This window comes from Oncorhynchus mykiss, chromosome 28 (assembly GCF_013265735.2).
Source record: "Oncorhynchus mykiss isolate Arlee chromosome 28, USDA_OmykA_1.1, whole genome shotgun sequence".
Classification (NCBI taxonomy): Eukaryota; Metazoa; Chordata; class Actinopteri; order Salmoniformes; family Salmonidae; genus Oncorhynchus; species Oncorhynchus mykiss.
The window spans coordinates 32,000,814-32,021,950 of record NC_048592.1 but is presented as its reverse complement, the minus strand read 5'-3'; the positions used below and the strand labels follow the sequence as shown (position 1 = coordinate 32,021,950).

The window sequence follows — 21,137 nt, the reverse complement described above, 5'->3', positions numbered from 1 at the left end:
ATATAAACAGCCAGCAGAGTAAGTATTATGTGGCAGTGGGCAGTTACCCTGTACCTACCCATGTAACTCTACATTGTAGATACTGGTCTGTACAGATAGGAATCACTCCCATGTCAGTCAACCAATAAGCCAGCAGAGGGCAGACTGACTACTATTAATTGGCTGGTGTTGAGAAACGCCACGTCGTCGCCATTCTTACTTTATTAGTTATTTTAGTTTTTCATGTAAATGTCCACTTTTAAAGTGTCACATTCACATACTATTCAGTGAATTAGTTAATTGAATTACATATTGTGATTCCTTGACTCTCTAGCATACCAGCACTTCTGTTATTTGTGTTCAAGGAAAATGTCCATTGACGTTTCATTATCTTTTGCTTTTTTAACTGTGTGGCCAAATATTAACAGAATATATCCAAATGAACTTTATTTAGTCAAAACAAAATGAAAGCAGTGTTGTCTATCTGTAAATGATCAAGGAGGAACCCCCCACCCCCCCACAGGGATGCTGGCCCATGTTGGCTCCAATGATTCTCACAGCTGTGTCAAGTTGGCTGAACGTCCTTTAGGTGGTGGACCATTCTTGATACACACAGGAAACTGTTGAGCATGAAAAACCCAGGAGCGTTGCAGTTCTTGACACAATCCAGTCACTTCAATGTTTGTCTTGCCTATTCCCTCTCTGAATGGCACATGTACACAAATGTCTCAAGGGTTAAAAATCCTTCTTTAACCTGTCTTCTCCCCTTCATCTACACTGATTGAAGTGGATTTAACAAGTGACATAAATAAGGGATCGTAGCTTTCAGCTGGATTCTCCTGGTCAGTTATGTTATGGAAAGAGCAGGTGTCCTGAATGTTGTGTACACTCAGTGTGTGTCATTCTGTCTCATACTGTGGTTAATCCTCTGGGGAAGTTGGTGGTGTTGTATTGTTATCTGATGCCTTTGAGTGTGTCATTCTATGGTAGATGCAAATCTACACTGACTATAAGACCATGATATGATTACGGGATAGAAGATAGTAATTTATAGTTAGTGTTGTGATGTGCATTTTCACATTGACAAATGTATGTTTTCATAATGCATTCCTTTAATTATATTTCACATAAAGCTCTGCAGTTTTACAAAGACAAATGTTGATAACATTCCTGAGGACTTGTAGCTTGAGACCTGGTGTACTTACAGCTTGTGGGCTTGAGACAAAAAGCAGACAAAACAAACACAGTACAAAGTGCTGACGTGGGACACTGCGCTAATGAACAGAAAATCTGACAACTCAGTGTAAAGCACCTTGAATACATTGCGTATTGCATGTCTATGTATCCGTGTCGGATAATATATTATTTTGCCCAAACGACAGATTCAATGACAATCTTTCACTAGGTAGAAAGACATTAAAAAAAAAAACATCTGTACCTTAGTAATGCAGACATATACTCTGCCAGCAGAGGGAAATCTGGGTAGGTAGTACATTATATATTTACTATATTAAGATAAGAAACTACAAAGAACTGGGTAATATATTATCTATTGTCCAGCTGAACATGCCCCCATATACTATCTATAACAGAACTGTACCAATGTAACAGTGTTTCTCAATATGAATGAAAGTGTGTCGTACAGTTTTCTAGAAGACGACTGTCGTTCAACTGAAAACATTCAGGAAAAAAGTCGTACTCAACTGAAAACATTAAGAAAACATTATTAACCGATAAGAATTCATATTACAAAATTCTAATTTTCAAAATGTATATTCCAATACAGGACATTTCACAAAATCTTAAAACACATTTATACACCGTACATATTAGATTTATATACAAACAGAGTAAAAGGGCTATAAACGATATGAACTATTCACATTTGGAGGAAACCTGTCTGCCAGTGCCAACAAACACAACAATCACTGACAGCGTGGTACTATGACAACGTGTTCCTAAAACAATGTAAAAATTGCCAGCAAATCACACTCCATCGTCCCAGTGTCCATTTAGCAGGCCTTGGCCAAGCCAATGAGCATGTCCTTGTTCGCCTGGCGGTACTGAGCCTTAGTGTTGGTGACCGCGCCGTGCTTCTGACGGAGATGCAGCCTCAACTGGCTCTTGTGGCGAAAGTGAAGGTCACATTTCTCGCACTGAGGAAGAAAAAGAATGAACGCAATGAGTCACTAATTGAATCAAACTGCCTCTCAATGGGTTCATTCATACATTAAACGCAGGATTAGCAGGAGGACAAAGGCTATAGCCACTATGCATTTAAGCGGAGGCCCTGGGTCCTCAGTTTAGGCTATTGATAGGCAGTCACAGGAAGCCAGGAATGGGATTAGAGGAAGCAGTCCAAATTAACCAGATACACACTGGGCCATGTGAAGGGAAAGACAAGGCGCTTACGTGGTATGGCTTTTCTCCTGTGTGGATCCGTAAGTGGCTCTTGAGGGTCTGAAGATGGCGGAAGTGCGTCCCACAGATCTCACAGGGATAAGGCTTCTCCCCTGTGTGGATCAGCACATGGGCCCGGAGGTGAGCTACCTAGGAACGAAATACATAATTATATATTAATTATATATTTGTCCTTCATGAGTGAATGACAGCTCATAGCGGTTTCCTCACCTGTACGAAGCAAGAGCCACACGTTTCACACTTGTACGGCTTCTCTCCCGAGTGGATGCGGGTGTGGGTCTTGAGGTTGGCCGGCCGGTTGAACTGAGCGCCGCAGATGTTACAGCGGTATGGTTTCTCTCCTGGAATTACAAGAGGCATAAAGAAACCATGACACTGATGCCACCCAGAACCCTGTAAATACACTGTTCTTAGTCATAAGGATCCCACTTCTGAAGACAACATAATGACCTTATTAGTTTGACAGGACAGATATGAGTTAAGATGTAACAGAAGTCTTACCAGTGTGGACAGTCTTGTGGCTGGCAAGGTTCCCTTTGTAACGGAAGGCAGCCTGGCATCGGTCACACTTGTATGGCTTATCAGCATGGACCTGGAGCATGTGTCCTTTCAGGGAGTCCGCTTCCGCAAACTTTGCGTCGCACTCGTTGCAGAAGTAGGAACCATTCTCTGCAACGGAAACATTGAGATTTAGTCAATTAAAAGTGTAACAGCATGAATGGAACTATACTGTGTCAACATTTATTGAATCGGCCACACTCACTGAAACACACTACTCACCACCGCTTGAGTCGGAGTACTCAGAGTGCAGCTCATTGGTGTCCTCCCCCGTGTAGGACCCAGGGGAGTGGGAACACACCTCCAGGTGCTGAGGAGCGTCCGTACCACAGGAGGAGCATCTCTGCTGCCTAACACTGCGATGGCTGGCCTGTGGCACAAGGACCTCCTCCCAATGCTCGTTGACCATCTCTCCAGTCTGGAGTTCTTCAACGGATCCCTCTGATCCACTGGTCCTGTAGCGGCCCTGCGGAGGAGAGCAGTCCCCAGCCTCAACACTCCCTACCTGGGACTCATCCTCCTTCTCCCCAGAGGTCTGGTTCATAACGATAAACTTGTACTTCTTCCAGTTGCGGGCCTTGGGCTCCTGGGAGCAGCCGGATGGCTGGGTCAGGGCCGGGACTGTGTTCCTGCTGCAGCCACTGGACTCAGTGGGGGAGTTGGGTTGGCAGTCAGAACGAAGAGGGCTCTGAGGACTGCAGATCACCCCTTTGGTGCAGCCTGGGGACAGGCTGAGGGAGCTGGGCTGTGGGTACGGGTTCCTGTCCTCCTCCATGGGGGAGGCCCCTCTGTGTTCAGGCCCCTGGAGGCTCCCAAGTGGCCCCGACTGACGGCTGGAGCAGGGGAGAGGGCAGATGGTCGTAACTGAGGAGGATGAGGAGTCAGATGACAAAGGGTGGTGTATGATGGTGGTCTCTGTGCGATTCAAGGTAGAGCAGAGTTTCTGAAAGATGGCACCCCCTTTGGGAATGTCACTGACATTGCAGGCATCTGACATTTTTCTGATGGGGATGTGTTTTCCGTGGACGTGGTGGGAGCTACCTGAAGCATTGATACCACTGAAAACACTGGGGCAGTAGCTCCTCCAGTCTCTGAGGGGAGATATGGATGTGTGACTGGGGCTGGTCGCCACCCTATCCAGAACCCTGAAAGCAGGGAGGTCCTGAGAGAGATGCATCGGGCTGGCCAGTACCTCCTCTCTCTGCAGACTCAAAGACTGCTCTCTAAAAGGGCAGGAAGTAAGGAACAGCAACCATTTAGTTCCAAACTGATACTATTCAGATGGGAATAAGAAAAATAGGGCCTGGAAATATTCCCAGAACTAACCAGGAAAGGTTCCATGTACTAGTAGGCTACAGACCAAGAATAAATAGATGAGCAATTATGCATTTTTTCCGTACCTGGACTTGATGAACCTGCGACAGGTGTCCACCACATGTTCCATCTGGAGGTAAGAGGCTGTGTTCATGGTAACCAGAACGAGGCTGTCCTTCAGGGTCAGGGTGGAGGTGTACATGAAGTCCAGCAGGATGGCAAAACCATCAGGGTCAACTTCAGGGTCCAAGCTGATGGCACTCAGGTTACTCTTCAGGGGGTCCGTGAATATGGAGTAAAAAAGTCCACTATCAAAATAAAAAAAATGTTATGATTATGCCCCTTCTCTCACAATGACAATCCTATTGCACAAGAAGGATGATTGGCCTAAAAAAAATGGTAGTTGGTCTTGAACGTACCTGCAAGCCACGAGGACCGTCTTGTGAGCGCAGAAGTGCTGACCGTTAATCTGGATAGTGACGTCCGTCAGGATATTTCTGCTGCGGAGGCGGTTGAAGTTGAGCAGAACATCACCGGCATGGCGGGTAAATTGAATGCAGCCATCTGCCAATGAGGCCATGGTGTCAGAATCTGAGGAAACATGGGAAATACCTTGTAAATTATAGACCTTCTGACAAACACAGGTTGTGAGAGTTGCAGGATGATTTTAACATAAAGTAAGCAAAGTTGTTCCTTTTGATTTGATTTAAATATGTAATATTCTATATATGAGGACATGGCACTATCATTCTATTCCCATTGATGTTGGCAAGTCAGAAATATTTCCTCAATAGGTGGCGCCATTTCAAAGTCCAACAAAGTAAAAAATAATTTGGGGAAAGTGGACCACGTTTCTGCGAGTGAGGCCACAGACTGATATTACTAACCATGTCAACTACTATAGGGTATAGACTGCATCTTAGAGGCATTGAGCTGGTGTTCATAACATAGTGACAAGCCATGATGATTGTTGTGGCCAGTGGGAAAGTAGACTTGTACAGGCTACAGTGAACAAGTTAGGCTATTTGTTTGTGCACATTGCAGGTTACATATTGCTGTTAGACCTACCAAAAACAATAAGCTTAAAAATAAAACATTTGTACTTTAAGAAATTGTGAGTTTTACTCTACTACAAATGTTTTACTATAGGCTACATTACTGAGAAACAGTTTGAGAAAAGCACACGTTTAAAACCAATTTCATCCGTTAATAGCCCGTAATAACATCTGCTAAACACGTGTATGTAACCAATCATATTCGGTTATGACCGATTTGCTTTTGGCATATATCCAAGCCCACGAATACTGACGGCACCTCAAGAGGAGCCGGAGTTTCGCGCTTGGAACGTGTCTCGCATTGAGTACATTCCGTCTTGGGTGCGCACAGATTAGGTTGCTTCTAAATAGGCTTCCTGCTTTTCGATAGGTCTAGAAGTGGAAAGCCACCTTGTTTAACCCATGACATTTCACACTGGTTAGACCCAATTTATTTTTACCTTGAAAAGAGTACTCCAAAAAAAATTGAATATGGCAAAGTAGACCTATGCGTAAAATAGGGTGTAGGATTTTAGGAGTTTCAAATGCATGTGCACATAGGCCTACACATTGCACTGAAGCTCCCTATAAGTTTAGTACAAAATTAATAGGCAGTTATTGATAATAACATTCCATGAAAACAGATCAAGAATGTACATCTGCGTCAACATTTTGTTAGACTTGTTTTTGACTCACTACCGATCGTTCAGTCGAAATCTACCAGCGAAATGAAAGCACCACAAGAGAGGAAAACAGTGCGCAAAGCTGGAAAGTAGTACGCAGTGATCTAACCAGACTGGCTCGCCCTGTTGCGCTACTTTTCTTGCTATTCGTTTACTGATATTTAACGACTATTACAGATAAATACTTTTTGAGAATATTAAATTCATACTGCCCGGAAAGATTACTTTGATTAACTATATAACCCAAATGTAATCTTTCTGTACAGTAGGATAGGCTACAAACCAACAGCACATTAAGACTAATATATTATCTCGCGATAATATCTATATATTCGATAAACCAACATGATCAAAAAGTGAGAGCATAGGCAATGAAAATATATATAGTTTCGCAATGAAAGACGAACTTCCGAGTACATTTCTCACATACATGCTGCTTAAGCAGAGGAGATACTAAACTACCTGACCATGCATCAAACATAAACATCAGCAAAAAGTCTAGTAACTGCAGTCTAAGAAACCCCACTGTTCACAAAACGAAAGAAAACATAAGTATTTTTAAGTATTTAAATTTGATCAATAAAGCCAATGAGCCACAACGCATGTCTACCACTACAAGTAACTTCTGGTATAATACTGTCAAATAATGGGGGAAAAAATCACCTTGTAAAACTTTCCTGGAAACTTCGTGCATCACCAGTTCTGAGAATGCCGTTCTAAGAAACTCAAGGGCTTAATTCTCGGAATTCTACCAGAGGGCCATACCATTTCCAAAACAGTGAGGATCGTACATGATGTTGTGGGTTTCGTTTTATCGTCATTACAGGAAATATATTTGGATATTCAATTTAGACAGTAAATTACACACAATATACTATTGATTCAGATTCGAAAATAAACGGTGATATGGATTTGAACTATGACAACTATTTTATTCTTGCTCTATTCTCCCTCCAAAGTGGAACTGTCAAAATACAAGGTCACCTGACCATTATGTAGACCTCGAAGAATTTGAGCTCGTTCACGAGGCTAGACACGAGCACGGTCTGCGCATGAGCATTTGTTCTATAAATCAGGCGATAGGTGGCTTGTTGTTAGATACTTGTTTTTACTTTTACGCGTAATCCTACCACTAATAATTGTGGACGAACATCGTCAGACCTGACTTTGTTGACTTCGTCACGTTCAGCTATCGACCTGGGATTTTAAAACATTTTCCGTGCGCTTTTGTGTGAAAGTGCGAGTGATTACATTAATTTTGTATTTTGGGGGACTCAATAATGAACGTTATAATCGTTGATGGTTGCGCACGCTAGACTTTGGAAATAGAAAAGCACCACAATGACAAGCAATGTCAAACGTTGTAAGTTAATTGGACTCTGTGTTTATAGTAGTAGTTAATAGTAAGCGCAGCCAAAAATATGGTGTGAAGAATTGCCTTTACAGAAATATCCACCTAAAGGCGTGCGTAAAACTCTTGCGCAAGAGCTCCAACGGCAGCAATGGTTTATGCGCTATAGTAATGCGCACGGCTCTGTGGGATGTTTATGATGTTTATTGAATTGTTTTATTTCTGCCTTTTCTATTCCAGACGTTCTGAAATTCACTAAAGCATCCCATGTATGTAACTTTAGTCTTTCACTTTCCATGAATGTATTCATGTATTATTTACTTATTTATTATTTACTTGATTTACTTAATCCTGGTTATTTACTGGTACTTTTACATGAGTTGTTGACATTATCCCCTTGCACCCTCAGTCAATCAAGAGATAGGGACACAAATATTTAAATCAGCCCTTTAAAGGTCAATAGCCTGTCCAGTAGGCAGCTTGAACCACTAAATGAGGTGCGAACTTTCACCTGTGTTTATGCTATTTCATCTATTCAACTCAGTGGAAGCTGCTGAGGGGAGGAACGCTCATAGTAATTCCTGGAATGGAGTCAATTGAATGGTATCATTCACCAGACGTGCTACCTGTCCCAGACCTGCTGTTTTCAACTCTCTAGAGACAGCAGGAGCGGTAGAGATACTAACAATGATCGGCTATGAAAAGCCAACTGACATTTACTCCTGATGTGCTGACCTGTTGCACCCTCGACAACTACTGTGATTATTATTATTTGACCATGCTGGTCATTTATGAACATTTTAACATCTTGGCCATGTTCTGTTATAATCTGCACCTGGCACAGCCAGAAGAGGACTGGCCACCCCTCATAGCCTGGTTCCTCTCTACGTTTTGGCCTTTCTAGGGTGTTTTTCCTGGCCACCGTGCTTCTACCCCTACATTGCTAGCTGTTTGGGGTTTTAGGCTGAGTTTCTGTACAGCACCTTGAGATATCAGCTGATGTAAGAAGGGCTCTATAAATACATTTGAATGGATTTGATCAACCACATGGAATCCACGTTTGATACCATTCCATTGACTCTATTCCAGCCATTATTATTAGCCGTCCTCTCCTCAGCAGCCTCCACTGATTGAACTTGAGTAGCCTAACCTATTAAGGTGCCAGGCAAAATGTTAACAAAGGTGATATTCTCATTGTGTAGCCCCCATCTGTAGTGAACCTTATTTGCTTGAAATCACTGTTTCGTAAGCTACAATATATACTTGAAATGAAGTAACATTGTGTGTGTGTGAGTGAGTGAGTGAGTGAGTGAGTCTGACTTTCAGATAGCACCTAATGCTGATTCAGAAGCTTTGCTTTTCGCAATATTATTTTTCTTCTCTGATGTTTGTTGTTGACGTGGAGCAGGCATGAAAACAGCAATGTTTTCTCTCTAAATCAGCTCTTTGACACCACATCCTCTAGATAAATCTCCAAATCTTCACATGTGTGACAACAGCAGCAACAACTGTGGCTTTTAGATCACGTTTGTCTAACTCAGTTGTCATTTTGAAATGTGTTAACTTTATTAGTAATGAAAGCCTTATTATATTTTTAGTTGAACAACATGCATTATGACACATTGTGACATAATGATAATAGAAAGAAAATAGTACAATAATGCTAATTGTAAAGTAAATGCTTATTGTAAATTAAATGCTTATTGTAAAGTAAATGCTTGTTGTAAAGTAAATGCTTATTGTAAAGTAAATGCTTATTGTAAAGTAAATGCTTATTGTAAAGTAAATGCTTGTTGTAAAGTAGTGCTTATTGGTATTTGTAAAGTAAAATACTAAAATCAATCTATTCGGATAAGCAAATAGCCTAATAACAGGAAAATATTGACATATTTGTATACATTAAATACAATATAATTAATACATGAAATAACACATGGCCAACCCAAACATCCCATTATAAGATACTTACATACAATACAATAGTGCTTTTTTAATCAGATATTTATGCTGTCTGTTAAAGCCACTATTGCCTCACTCCAGAATCTCAGAGATTTCATTTTTGGTCAAATGGAGTGAAACGAAGACCAAAGGGATGCCGGACATGCTTCCTCATTCTTTACAAAAGAGCTAATTCAAGAAGCCATATGCAACATATGACACTGATGCAATTCTAGCTATGAGTTCTAAAACATTTGGGAAAAGCACTCTCTGGGTTGGCAATTTTATCTGCATTCTCATCTATATTATGATTCTTGAGTAGGCTAATCTAAGAGGGAGTGTGGTAACTAACCTTGGCAAGTTTGGCAAAATATCACAATGATGTGGCTGAGATGGTAGAGGAAATGTTATAGCCATGTAAAAGGTTCATTTCATAATGATGATTCTTGTTTCTTATTAAAATAAACATTATTACTTACCATATCCTACCTGTAATTAAAGGGATAGTTCACTCAAATGACAAAATTACATATTGGTTTCCTTACCCTGTAAGCAGTCTATGGACAAGCTATGACAGCAATCCATGCTTTGGTTTCGTGTCCCTGGCACTGTTTCCAGATGCTAATGTTCTAGCATTTGTGGCACAAAACCCATTCAAGTCTTGGGACTGATATTAGCATTTTTCGCGCATCATGTTCAAATCCTCTTTAAGTGACTAAGTGACCTTGTTGAGCTTCACAATCAATTTGAGATAATTTTGGCTGATTTTTTTAAAGCAAGTAACAGCAAAATATTAATTGTTACTACATACTTGCTTAGTTAATAACAAACACCAGCTGAAATGTTAATTGAAATGCTACTCTGTGCGTAATATGCAAGGGATTAAAACAAAAATATTTTAATTAAAGCATTTGAAGTGGGAACATCTCCTCCAGCTGTTCTCAAACTTACATACATAAACAAAAGGTAAAGAGGTTTAGGCGACTATGGTAACTGATAGTTCTATTTCTAGGACGTGATGTCTCCTCCAAAGGCCTATGTTGTCCTCGCTTATCTTTAGTGGTTGAAACATCATGTGGTTTAATCATCTTAGCAGCATTCTTTCGAGACTTTGGTATAATTGAACATGGGCAAGAAGAAACCCATACATACACAGCTTGTGGGAAATACTTACTCAAGCAAAAGACCAATAGTCAGGGTTTGTGAGGTTTCAAAGTCCCACTGGTGTGCAGCTGTTTTGTCTTCCTCCCACTCACCACAGTGACAGCGAGGCAGCCATCTTTCCTGAGAGCTGCAAGATGAACATGCACCAGAACTGTTCATCTTCTGGCCCCTTCCATTCCTATATCAGAAGTAGGAGCTAAACCTTAACGTACAGAGAGTCAGGCCAATGAAAAATACACTTGAAGTTAAACGTATGCAAGAGACAAATTGATTTTGTCTCAGACAACATAAGAGGAATCAGTCAATGTTGAGTGTGAGAAACTTATTTTTCTTAATGCTCATCAAAGTAGGGCTACTAGACAGCTGAAAATATGCAGTTTCCTGTATCTTGAAATCAATTATTGTTGGTGTTGTTTAGTGTCTATTTGAGGCATGATGTAAGAGGGTTGTAACACTGTTGGTATGTATAAAAAACATTAGCAGTTCAAAAGAGAAGCGTGTTAAAGGATGAGGCTAGTTTTGTCTGCCACGAACCACATATCTTCTATCACAATGCAGGAAACATCTCATCATGACATTACATCATGTACATTATGTTCATACAAATAGAATATACAATGTGTTTACAATGGTCTTTAATGGTCATGGACTTAGTGTAGTTTAGACAAGACAAAGTCTTTCTAAATTGGTTGTGACGTCAAGGAGAATGTTCAAGCACTTCAAGGTCAAAGGTTCAGATTGACAAAAACACAAGGCAGCAAAATAAGATGTTAACAAAAAATGAGCATACTGTATATTTTACAACAAAATTCATAGGCATAGGCACATCTCTGTTTTGATTATATGAAAATGTATAATTCTCTATAGACATTGTTGAGGGAGGCAAACACATTATTGCCTCAGGATATTCTAGATTAGGAACAACAGTACTAAAGTGACATAAAGCTACTAGTTACATGATGGTAAGAGAGTGGTGTATTTACCAGATTGACATGTCAAGACTTACAGCTCATTCGGAAAGTATTCAGGCCGATTTACTTTTTCCACAGTTCGTTACGTTACATCCTTATTCTAAAATGGATTTAAAAAGAAATCCTCATCAATCTACACACAATTTTTGGAAATGTTTGCAAATGTATAAAAAATAAAAATACCTTATTTACATAAGTATTGTGACCATTTGCTATGAGACTCGAAATTGATCGTCCTTGAGATGTTTCTAAAACTTAATTGTGCCACCTGTGGTAAATTCAATTGATTGGACATGATTTAGAAAGGCACACGCCTATCTATATAAGTCCCCACAGTTGACAGTGCTTGTCAGAGCAAAAACCAAGCCATGAGGTCGAAGGAATTGTCCCTAGATCTCCGAGACAGGATTGTGTCGAGGCACAGATCTGGGGAAGGGTAGCAAAACATTTCTGCAGCATTGAAGGTCCCCAAGAACACAGTGGCCTCCATCATTCTTAAATGGAAGAAGTTTGGAACCACCAAGACTCTTCCTAGAGCTGACCACCTAGCCAAACTGAGCAATCAGGGGAGAAGGGCCTTGGTCAGGGAGGTGACCAAGAACCCGATGGTCACTCTGACAGAGCTCCAGAGTTCCTTTATGGAGATGGGAGAACCTTCCAGAAGGACAACCATCTCTGCAGCACTCCACCAATCAGGCCTTTATGGTAGAGTGGCCAGACGGAAGCCACTCCTCAGTAAACGGCACATGACAGCCCGCTTGTAGTTTGCCAAAGTCACCTAAAGACTCTCAGACCATGAGAAACAAGATTCTCTGAAACAAGATTGAACTCTTTGGCTTGAATGCCAAGCGTCACATCTGGAGGAAACCTGACACCACCCCTAAGGTGAAGCATGGTGGTGGCATCATCATGCTGTGGGGATGTTTTTCAGCGGCAGGGGCTGTGAGACTAGTCAGGATTGAGGGAATGAAGAACGAAGTAGAGTACAGAGAGATCCTTGATGAAAACCTGCTCCAGAGTGCTCAGGACCTCAGACTGAGGTGAAGGTTCAACTTCCAACAGGACAACAACCCTAAGCACACAGCCAAGACAACGCAGGAGTGGCTTTGTGACAAGTCTCTGAATGTCCTTGAGTGGCCCAGCCAGAGCCCGGACTTGAACATCTCTGGAGAGACTTGAAAATAGCCGTGCATCAACACTCCCCATCCAACCTGACAGACCTTGAGAGGATCTGCATAGAAGAATGGGAGAAACTCCCCAAATACAGGTGTGCCAAGCTTGTAGCATCATACCCAAGAAGACTTGAGGCTGTAATTGCTGCCAAAGGTGCTTCAACAAAGTACTGAGTAAAGGGTCTGAACACTTATGTAAATGTGATATTTCAGTTTATTTTTATATTTGCTAAAATATATTTTTAAAACTGTTTTTGCTTTGTCATTATGGGGTATTGTGTGTAGATTGTTGAGGGGGAAAAAAACAATTTAATCCACCTTAGAATGTAACGTAACAAAATGTGGAAAAAGTCAAGGGGTCTGAATACTTTTGAATGCACTGTATAGTCTGTTGTGTTGGTCTGAAAGTATATTTGTTTGAAACCAGTTTGAGCTGTGTGAGAGAGCTTCCCTGCTCCACCCTTGAACTGTAGATATTTGAAAGTATCTACATGCCCCATCTCACAAACTTTACCTAGGTGCATAGTTACCTGACAGAGGTCAAAGGTCATGTTTGCAAAACACCCGCTCATTCGTTACGGATAGTGTGAAGGTAAAAAAGTCCAAAGCTTCAGAGCAATGATTCTGCAGAGAATATTTAAACCTTACAAAATTGGCCAGGATGACAGAATTATTGCATACATTTGAAAGTGATATGTTGTTAAATTCTCTCAATAAAAAATAACCTCATGAATCCTCAATGTAGGTCTGATTTTTTTCCTTTTTTCTTGGTAATGCTTCTTCTTTTTCTTCTTTTTCTTTTACAGAACTTTGTGTACCAGGTAGTTACTAAGTAATTACGTGACCTAATATTGCATTGTAATTACATTTTGGTTTCTTTGAGATAAGCAAATATATTTGAGTTTGAGGTAAGTACCAGAACGTATCCATTGTTACCATGGTAATAACAATTAAGTACCAGCTTAAAACCCCCTAGAGTCTATTGTGTCAATCTAGTAAAAAAAAATAAAGTGGTTAAATATGTGTAAAAATATATTTACATATTTCCTGAGCTTTCTTATATCTCCTAGCTATAGGGCAGATACTTCAAAACTTTATTATTTATGATTTAAGAATTAAACTGAGCTGTAAAGTAATGCTTTACCTTTAAAAGACAGAATGCTGGGCATTTACAATAACAATAATGATAATACAGAGCAACAGGCACACAAAAAATGTACATGATGGTGTATCATTACGTAATGCAGAATGCCAGGAGGCCTTTTTAAATATTGCATAAGGTTTCATGTTCAACTGTCTTTAACAGTTACTATAGCCATTAAAAAGATACTATAGCCATTAAAAAGATATGGTAAAGATACATTATATTTGTTCATGATATGCCATATATCTATCTATATGGATTTAACTTTAACCTGCATCAATCCTGTCCTCAGGAGATCTACAGACAGGCATTCATTTGATATATAGGAGGGTAAAACCACACTGTATATCTCCATGTGTGCACATGTCATGTGAAATGCCACGCCTATAGGCTCTGCATACCTGTGGAGCGTTCACATATTGCCTCAAGGTGATCAACTGTTCTCCTGTGGTTAAGAAACTGTTTGAGCCGCTGTAATAGTTCATCCATTTCAACTTGTTGTTTTGAAGAATATGACCTAGAAATGTCTCAAATAATAGCTGAGTACAACTTTCTTGGCTCATCATAACCCTCCTCCCCCTCAAATAACAACAACAGATGTAATTGCAGGCATGTGAAGTATTGTTAAATAATTAACATGTGAAACTCTGAGAAATACTTTTAAACACTCTTTATTTGACCTTTCATTCAGCAAAAAGCAGAGCATATACACTAGGTACAACAAAGTCGAAACATTAAACTTCACATCCTCTTCCTTTTCATACATCTTTTTATTTACCTTCTATGTAGATTTCCCTTGGGAGAAAACAGGAGGCACAATTGAATAACCTCTCTGAGATAGGGGGCAGTATTTTCACATCCGGATGAAAAGCGCGCCCAAAGTAAACTGCCTGCTACTCAGGCCTAAAGCTAAGATATGCATATTATTAGTAGATTTGGATAGAAAACACTCTGAAGTTTCTAAAACTGTTTGAATAATGTCTGTGAGTTAAACAGAATTGTTTTGGCAGGCGAAACCCCAAGCACAATCCAACCAGGGGGGACAAAAATTGAGGTCAATCTGTTTTCCATTAGGTTTTTATGGCAAGCCTGTTTTAATAGAAATATGATTGCAGTTCCTATGGCTTCCACTAGATGTCGACAGTCTTTAGAAATTGGTTGATGTTTTTCCTTTGCGTAATGAAGAAGTAGCCCTTTCCTTTCTGGGAGTTGAGCCTAGTGGAATCTTTTGTTTGGGGCCCACGACCTGAGGCGCACGACCTGAAGCTCGCTCCACTTTGATTTTATCTGCTATTGAACACAGTTTATCCCATCTTAAATGTTATTGATTATTTACGTTTTAAAATAGTTGGATTAGGAAAGTTGTTTGAAATGTTTGGACCAAGATTACAGGTCATTTATTAGATCATTTGTAGTCATGTTGGGCGAGTTGGAACCAGTGTTTTTCTGAATCAAATGCGCCAAATAAATGGACATTTTGGAGATATAATGACGGAATTAATCAAACAAAAGGACCATTTGTGATGTTTATGGGACATATTGGAGTGCCAACAGAAGAAGATCTTCAAAGGTAAGGCATGAATTATATTATTTCTGAGTTTTGTGTTTCACCTGGCAGGTTGAATTATGATTGTCATGTGTTTGTATTATGGGGTGCTGTCCTCAGATAATAGCATGGTTTGCTTTCTCCGTAAAGCCTTTTTGAAATCTGACACAGTGGCTGGATTAACAAGATGTTAAGCATTATTTTGGTGTATTGCACTTGTGATTGTATGAAAGTGAAATATTTCTAATAATTTAATTTGAATTTGGCGCTCTGACATTTCATCGTATGTTGTCAAGTCGATCCCGCCATCAGGATTTGATCCATAAGAAGTTTTAAAGGGGAACTGCCTACTAGAACCAACTTTTCTGGTTATAAACAGCCCGTGGGTCATCAATATGAGTCAGAAACATTAATTACAATGTCCAAATTGAATACAAAGTGTAAATAGGATCATGTTGTTCATAAAATCAGTCTTGTCCAAAACGAGATTTGTAACTGAATGTGTCACAATGTGTATGTATGGGTGGGGTATGGATTACTGATTACATGCTTTTGCCAATGATGTCCAATTGCCCAGAGACAACAAGATGTGGTCCGGCCCCAGCTGCCATGTGTTGTGGACATGTTTTCAAGTCTGCAACGCACACACACTTGCTTGGCATAGGAGTGAAAATGGACTTCCGTAAAGTTGGTGCAAAGTTCTAACGCATTCAACAATATGGCAAAGAATGGATTACATATAACAAACATACGACATGATGACTGTGACTGGTCTGTGGTGAGTAGCTAGCTATGATACTGTGATTTAACTAGATAAGTACATAGCCTCTGGCTAATGTGTAAAATCATATAGAGGAAATTTGCATAGCCAACTGACGATTAGATGTAACGTTAGCTGGCTTGCTGTCAATACATTTTCCACTGGAACTGGTTTGCTAAGAAGATCCCTCGGACAAAGATATTGATAACTTAACCAGATTTGGAAGTTAGGTAGCAATCTACTTTTATGAGAATACGCATGTTGTTTGGGTTAGTACTTGCTCTCAATAACTCAGTCCCTGGCGGTTTTCTGCCTTTACTGTAATGGAATTGGGAGTCATGATCAAGGTTGGTTAGCACTAGCTATCTAGCATTTGGGGGCTTCATCTGCTACTAGTGCTAAAACAACATCCCTGTTCTCTTAAACAATCTATTGTGTATTTTCTATGGTAAAAATAAATGAAGGATGGTACTTGTCTAGCCTGAGTACCAGTCTTTTTAGCTAACATGATACAAATATGTGGCAGCAAGCATTCAGCAACACTACTTACAGAACAAAAATTAAGTGCTTTGTAAAACTAAAACAATCGGCAACTGAGTTAAACGAGACAAAACCTTAAAAGGAAAACTCCATCCAAAAACTCTTTCAAAAATATATATATTTCTGTATTTTGAAAGTTACATATCTTGAAAACTTGATTGCTGACAACCAAAATATTTTGGGACTATATTAGCAATGGACTAATGAATCAAATGGGTGAGGTTTTCCTTTAACTTGAGTATTGAAACACATGGTTGGGATGGTATTGGGCCAGATTTAAGAAACATTCATCCTGAGGTGTTATGAAACATGACATGGTGTGTTGTAACACCAAATAGTCAAGAGTTGTGCAACATCTTGCCAAAGACTGGGAGCACTAACCCGGAAAAGCTTGAAAACATTATTACAGTGTTTCGAGTCCTGTGTAGTGCAGAATTAAATTCCTTCTCTTTTGGCGTTGTTTCCTCTCTCTAAAGCTCCTAAACACTATGATGCTGTTTTGAATCCTGTCTAGTGCAGAATTAAATTCCTTCTCTGTTGGCGTTGTTTCCTCTCTCTAGAGCTCCTAAACACTAAGATGCTGTTTTGAATCCTGTCTAGTGCAGAATTAAATCCCTTCTCTTTTGGCGTTGTTTCCTCTCTCTAAAGCTCCTAAACACTAAGATGGTGTTTTGAATCCTGTCTAGTGCAGAATTAAATCCCTTCTTCTGGAGTTTCCAAGTACTGTAAATGGGAGTTCCTCCTCTTTTTGTATATTCCCTGATCTTATATGGTGTGTTGATAAACTCCTCATCAGTAATTCTAAAAGGTCAAATGTACAGTATTATGTTCAAACAAAAGGACATGAGAATTTTTTGTTGTTGTGAAATTACAAATTAATACGTTTGTCCAGGATAATAATTCATGAGTATAAAATTACTTTTTCAAGATATGATTGAAGCTTCAAATGCTTTATTTTCAATTTGCAAATTATAAAACGACAAAACATTAAAAGGTCTTAAACATTTTTATATTGATAGACATTTTTATATTTAGAAAGATCTGTATGTAAGGTACCAAAACTATGAAATAACACATGGAATCATGTAGTAACCAAAAAAGTGTTAAACAAATCAAAATATATTTGAGATTCTTAAAAGTAGTCACCCTTTGCCTTGATGACAGCTTTGCACAGCTTTCGGCATTCTCTCAACCAGCTTCATGAGGTAGTCACCTGGAAGTAATTTCAATTCACAGGTGTGCCTTGTTAAAAGTTCATTTGTGGAATTTCTTTCCTTCTTAATGCGTTTGAGCCAATCAGTTGTGTTGTGACAAGGTAGGGGTGGTATACAGAAGATAGCCCTATAGAAATGGACATTAGACCGGTGGAAATCTGTCCTTTGGTCTGATGAGTCCAAATTTGCGATTTTTGGTTCCAACCGCTGTGTCTTTATGAGATGTAGAGTAGGTGAACAGATGATCTCCTCATGTGTGGTTCCGACAATGAAGCATGGAGGAGGAGGTGTGATGGTGCTTTGCAGCACTCCATCAGATGACCTGGCCTCCACAATCCCCTGACCTCAACCAAATTGAGATGGTTTGGGATGAGTCGGACCGCAGAGTGAAGGAAAAGCAGCCAACAGTGTGCTTAGCATATGTGGGAACTCCTTCAATACTGTTGGAAAAGCATTCCAGGTGAAGCTGGTTGAGATTGAAAGAATGCCAAGAGTGTGCAAAGCTGTCATCAAGGCAAAGGGTGGTTATTTGAAGTATAAATATACATTATATTAAATATAAATTAGATTTTGATTTGTTTAACACTTTTTTGATAACTACATAATTCCATATGTGTTATTTCATAGTTTTAATGTCTTGACTATTATTCTACAATGTGGAAAATAGTACAAATAAAGAAAAACCCTTGAATGAGTAGGTGTTCTAAAACCTTTGACTGGTAGTGTGGCCCTGAACATTTTGATTGTAACAATATTTATAAACTCACAAAGTTGCCTGGCAACTGTAGCCTATAATTAGTGCCAAAGTCTACCCTAGGAAAAAAGATATTAACATTATTTAAAATGTTAAGTAAAATATTGACAGAAAATCAAATCGATATTTATAATCAATCAATATTTATGCTTTAAAAACCATTTGCAATTTAAAACCATTTCATTATATGAGAGACAGTCTGCCAAAACATTTTGTGTTTGGCTACATTTTGTGTTTTCACACCACTCTCTTAAAAACTCAATGACTCACATCGAAGAACCACTTTGGGTGTTTCAGAGTACATCCATTCTGTTTTGAAATATATTCAGTGTATCATAACACTTACATTGGGTTTACATTTAAAAAACCTCCAAACACCAGGTCTCAGCTTAGGTGCACTACTTTTCATGGTTTTACTACACAATGATGGTTTTATGAGTCTCTCTATTTGAACAGTTTGGTGGATTTGCTGATCGGCAGTGTCGTGGGAACACCCCTACCATATCAGGAACAGAAGGCTGAGGAAGTACGTGACCACTTCAGGTTGGTCACTTTTGATCTGGTCATAGGTCAAAATACTATCTACTAAAATACTGTCCTGGAATATAGCTAACAACCACTGATAATGTAATCAGTGCTGTGTGTACCAACTCTACCTTGTTTTTCTACAGATGGAGGACAGGAGAGGTGTTTTGTCATGGAGTCCCCTGACTAAAAGACAGGTTTATACAGATGTCTGGGAGAGAGTGGAGTGTTTCTGAGAGGATTGTTTCTGTCTTTAAAAATGTATTATGATTGACTGGGCCTGGCTCCCCAGTGGGTGAGCCTGGCTCCCCAGTGGGTGGGCCCCTGCCCAGTCATGAGAAATCCATAGATTCGGACCTAATGAATTTATTTCAATTGACTGATTTCCTTATATGAACTGTAACTGTGTAAAATCGTTGAAATTGTTGCATGTTGCGTTTATATTTTTGTTCAGTATACATTGAACACATGGTTTCCATATTCCATATTCCAAATTCCATTCACTACATTTTGGCCATTATTATGAGCTGTTCCCCTCAGCAGCCTCCTGTGTTGTGCAATGTCCACATGTAGCCTACACCTGTAGGTATATTAGGGAAAGATCTAACAGTGGACATAAGGAGAGACGAGACAACACAAGCCAGTTATAGAAAACTGTGTTGACAGCTGAGCTGACTGAAGACCAGGTAATCAACTGGCAGTTGTTGGTATCGATTCACGGTAACATGTGATCATGGGATTACATGACGTGACAAAACTTCAAGTTGGAAGCTATTTTTGTAGCAAGGTGTTGTAGAAGGTGTGTCTCATGACACACATTCCAGACACGGGTACTTCTTGCTATCTTGGTATAGCTGTGATTTTTTCAGAGAAATATCAGCTAGCTAGTTGGATAGCCAGCTGTAGCTATCCCCAAGCAATGCTAGCTAGCTAGCTTCTGTCAGATTGGCTAAACACAAGGTCAGCGCAGGCTTTAGCCTACACATAGAACTGAATCAGCAGATCATCTTGAGATGGCAGGTCACTCAGGAGGCGACAAGTCTTCAACTTCAGAACTTCTCTCCATAGCAAATTTAGCTCAGCTTTCCTCACTGTCACTAAGTTACTCACTACTACCCTTGTTTGTTTGTTGTAAATTAATGGCAAAGACACACCCAAGAAACACCCACATTAAACCACACCCAGAAAGACAACTCTTGTTTGGGATTCAATAATGGCCGCTGCATTTCTTAATGAGCACCGGAAGAAACACATGCAGTTCACCTTTAATGCCTCATGATGCAAGAGGCAGACTGTGACTCAATTAAAATTCATAGTAAATCTGTCAATCCGTTAAACCATAAAAATTACCGATTTTCCCTACGATATATCACATGCTATCCGTATCGAGTGAACTTTTAGCTGTTTTATGTAGCAATCTGCAGTTGCTACATCCATTTTTGGACTTGTAAATTAATTATATGTACCGATTGATTCTTGAAGAATATAACATATTGAACTCATGAACTTAGTTAAACTGTAATATCCCATCAGAATCCAAAATATAAGATAGTTTACTTACTTTTCGCAAATAAACACTGGAGTGATAGATGTGCAGAAGATGAATGTGCAAGTAGAGATACTGGGGTACAAAGGAGCAAAAAATATATAAATAAAATAAATAACAACATGGGGATGAGGTAGTTGGATGGGCTATTTACAGATGGGCTATGTACAGGTGCAATGATCTGTAAGCTGCTATGATAGCTGATGCTTAAAGTTAGTGATTTTTGCAATTCGTTCCAGTCATTGGCAGCAGAGAACTATATTGTTTGTTGAAATGTAAACAAACAATATAGCGTAGCACCCCGTATTATCGGCACGGTCAACAGCGTTGAATAAATATATTACCTTCAACAGTGTTATTTTGTGATGAAACCAACAATGTTTTGTGATTATTGGTGTTGTGAAAATGCTAGCTAACGGGTTAGCAGTTAGCATGTTTGACATTTCAGTGGAAATATTACTACTATCAGCTTTTTGATAAGTGGTTTAGCAAAAAAACAATACATCCCGTATTATCGGCATAC

At 39.5% G+C, this 21,137-nt stretch overlaps 1 protein-coding gene and 1 long non-coding RNA gene across 2 annotated transcripts; one reads left to right on the top strand and one right to left on the bottom strand.

The window, feature by feature from the left end:
- Positions 1 to 1,069: 1,069 nt before the first annotated feature.
- LOC110508980 (B-cell lymphoma 6 protein homolog) lies at positions 1,070 to 6,805 on the bottom strand. Its single transcript, XM_021589914.2, has 8 exons — positions 6,653 to 6,805; positions 4,692 to 4,863; positions 4,359 to 4,580; positions 3,181 to 4,181; positions 2,902 to 3,069; positions 2,611 to 2,741; positions 2,392 to 2,529; positions 1,070 to 2,135 (listed from the first exon to the last, which is right to left on the bottom strand). The coding sequence occupies exons 1-8, from the start codon at positions 6,681 to 6,683 to the stop codon at positions 1,992 to 1,994; spliced, it is 2,007 nt and encodes a 668-aa protein (XP_021445589.2). The 5' UTR covers positions 6,684 to 6,805; the 3' UTR covers positions 1,070 to 1,991.
- Positions 6,806 to 15,860: 9,055 nt separating this feature from the next.
- LOC110508978 lies at positions 15,861 to 20,696 on the top strand. The gene is made up of 3 exons (XR_002471380.2): positions 15,861 to 16,053; positions 19,000 to 19,086; positions 19,215 to 20,696. It is a non-coding gene; the product is annotated as an uncharacterized LOC110508978 (long non-coding RNA).
- Positions 20,697 to 21,137: the final 441 nt, after the last annotated feature.

Bases quoted from the DNA above. Each gene is read 5' to 3' on its own strand.
- LOC110508980 (XM_021589914.2), bottom strand. From the start codon at position 6,683: ATGCACGAAGTTTCCAGGAAAGTTTTACAAG. The intron at 4,581-4,691 runs GTACGTTCAAGA...TTATTTTGATAG, and splicing joins ACGGTCCTCGTGGCTTGCAG to TGGACTTTTTTACTCCATAT. The intron at 3,070-3,180 runs GTGAGTAGTGTG...TTTCCGTTGCAG, and splicing joins GTACTCCGACTCAAGCGGTG to AGAATGGTTCCTACTTCTGC.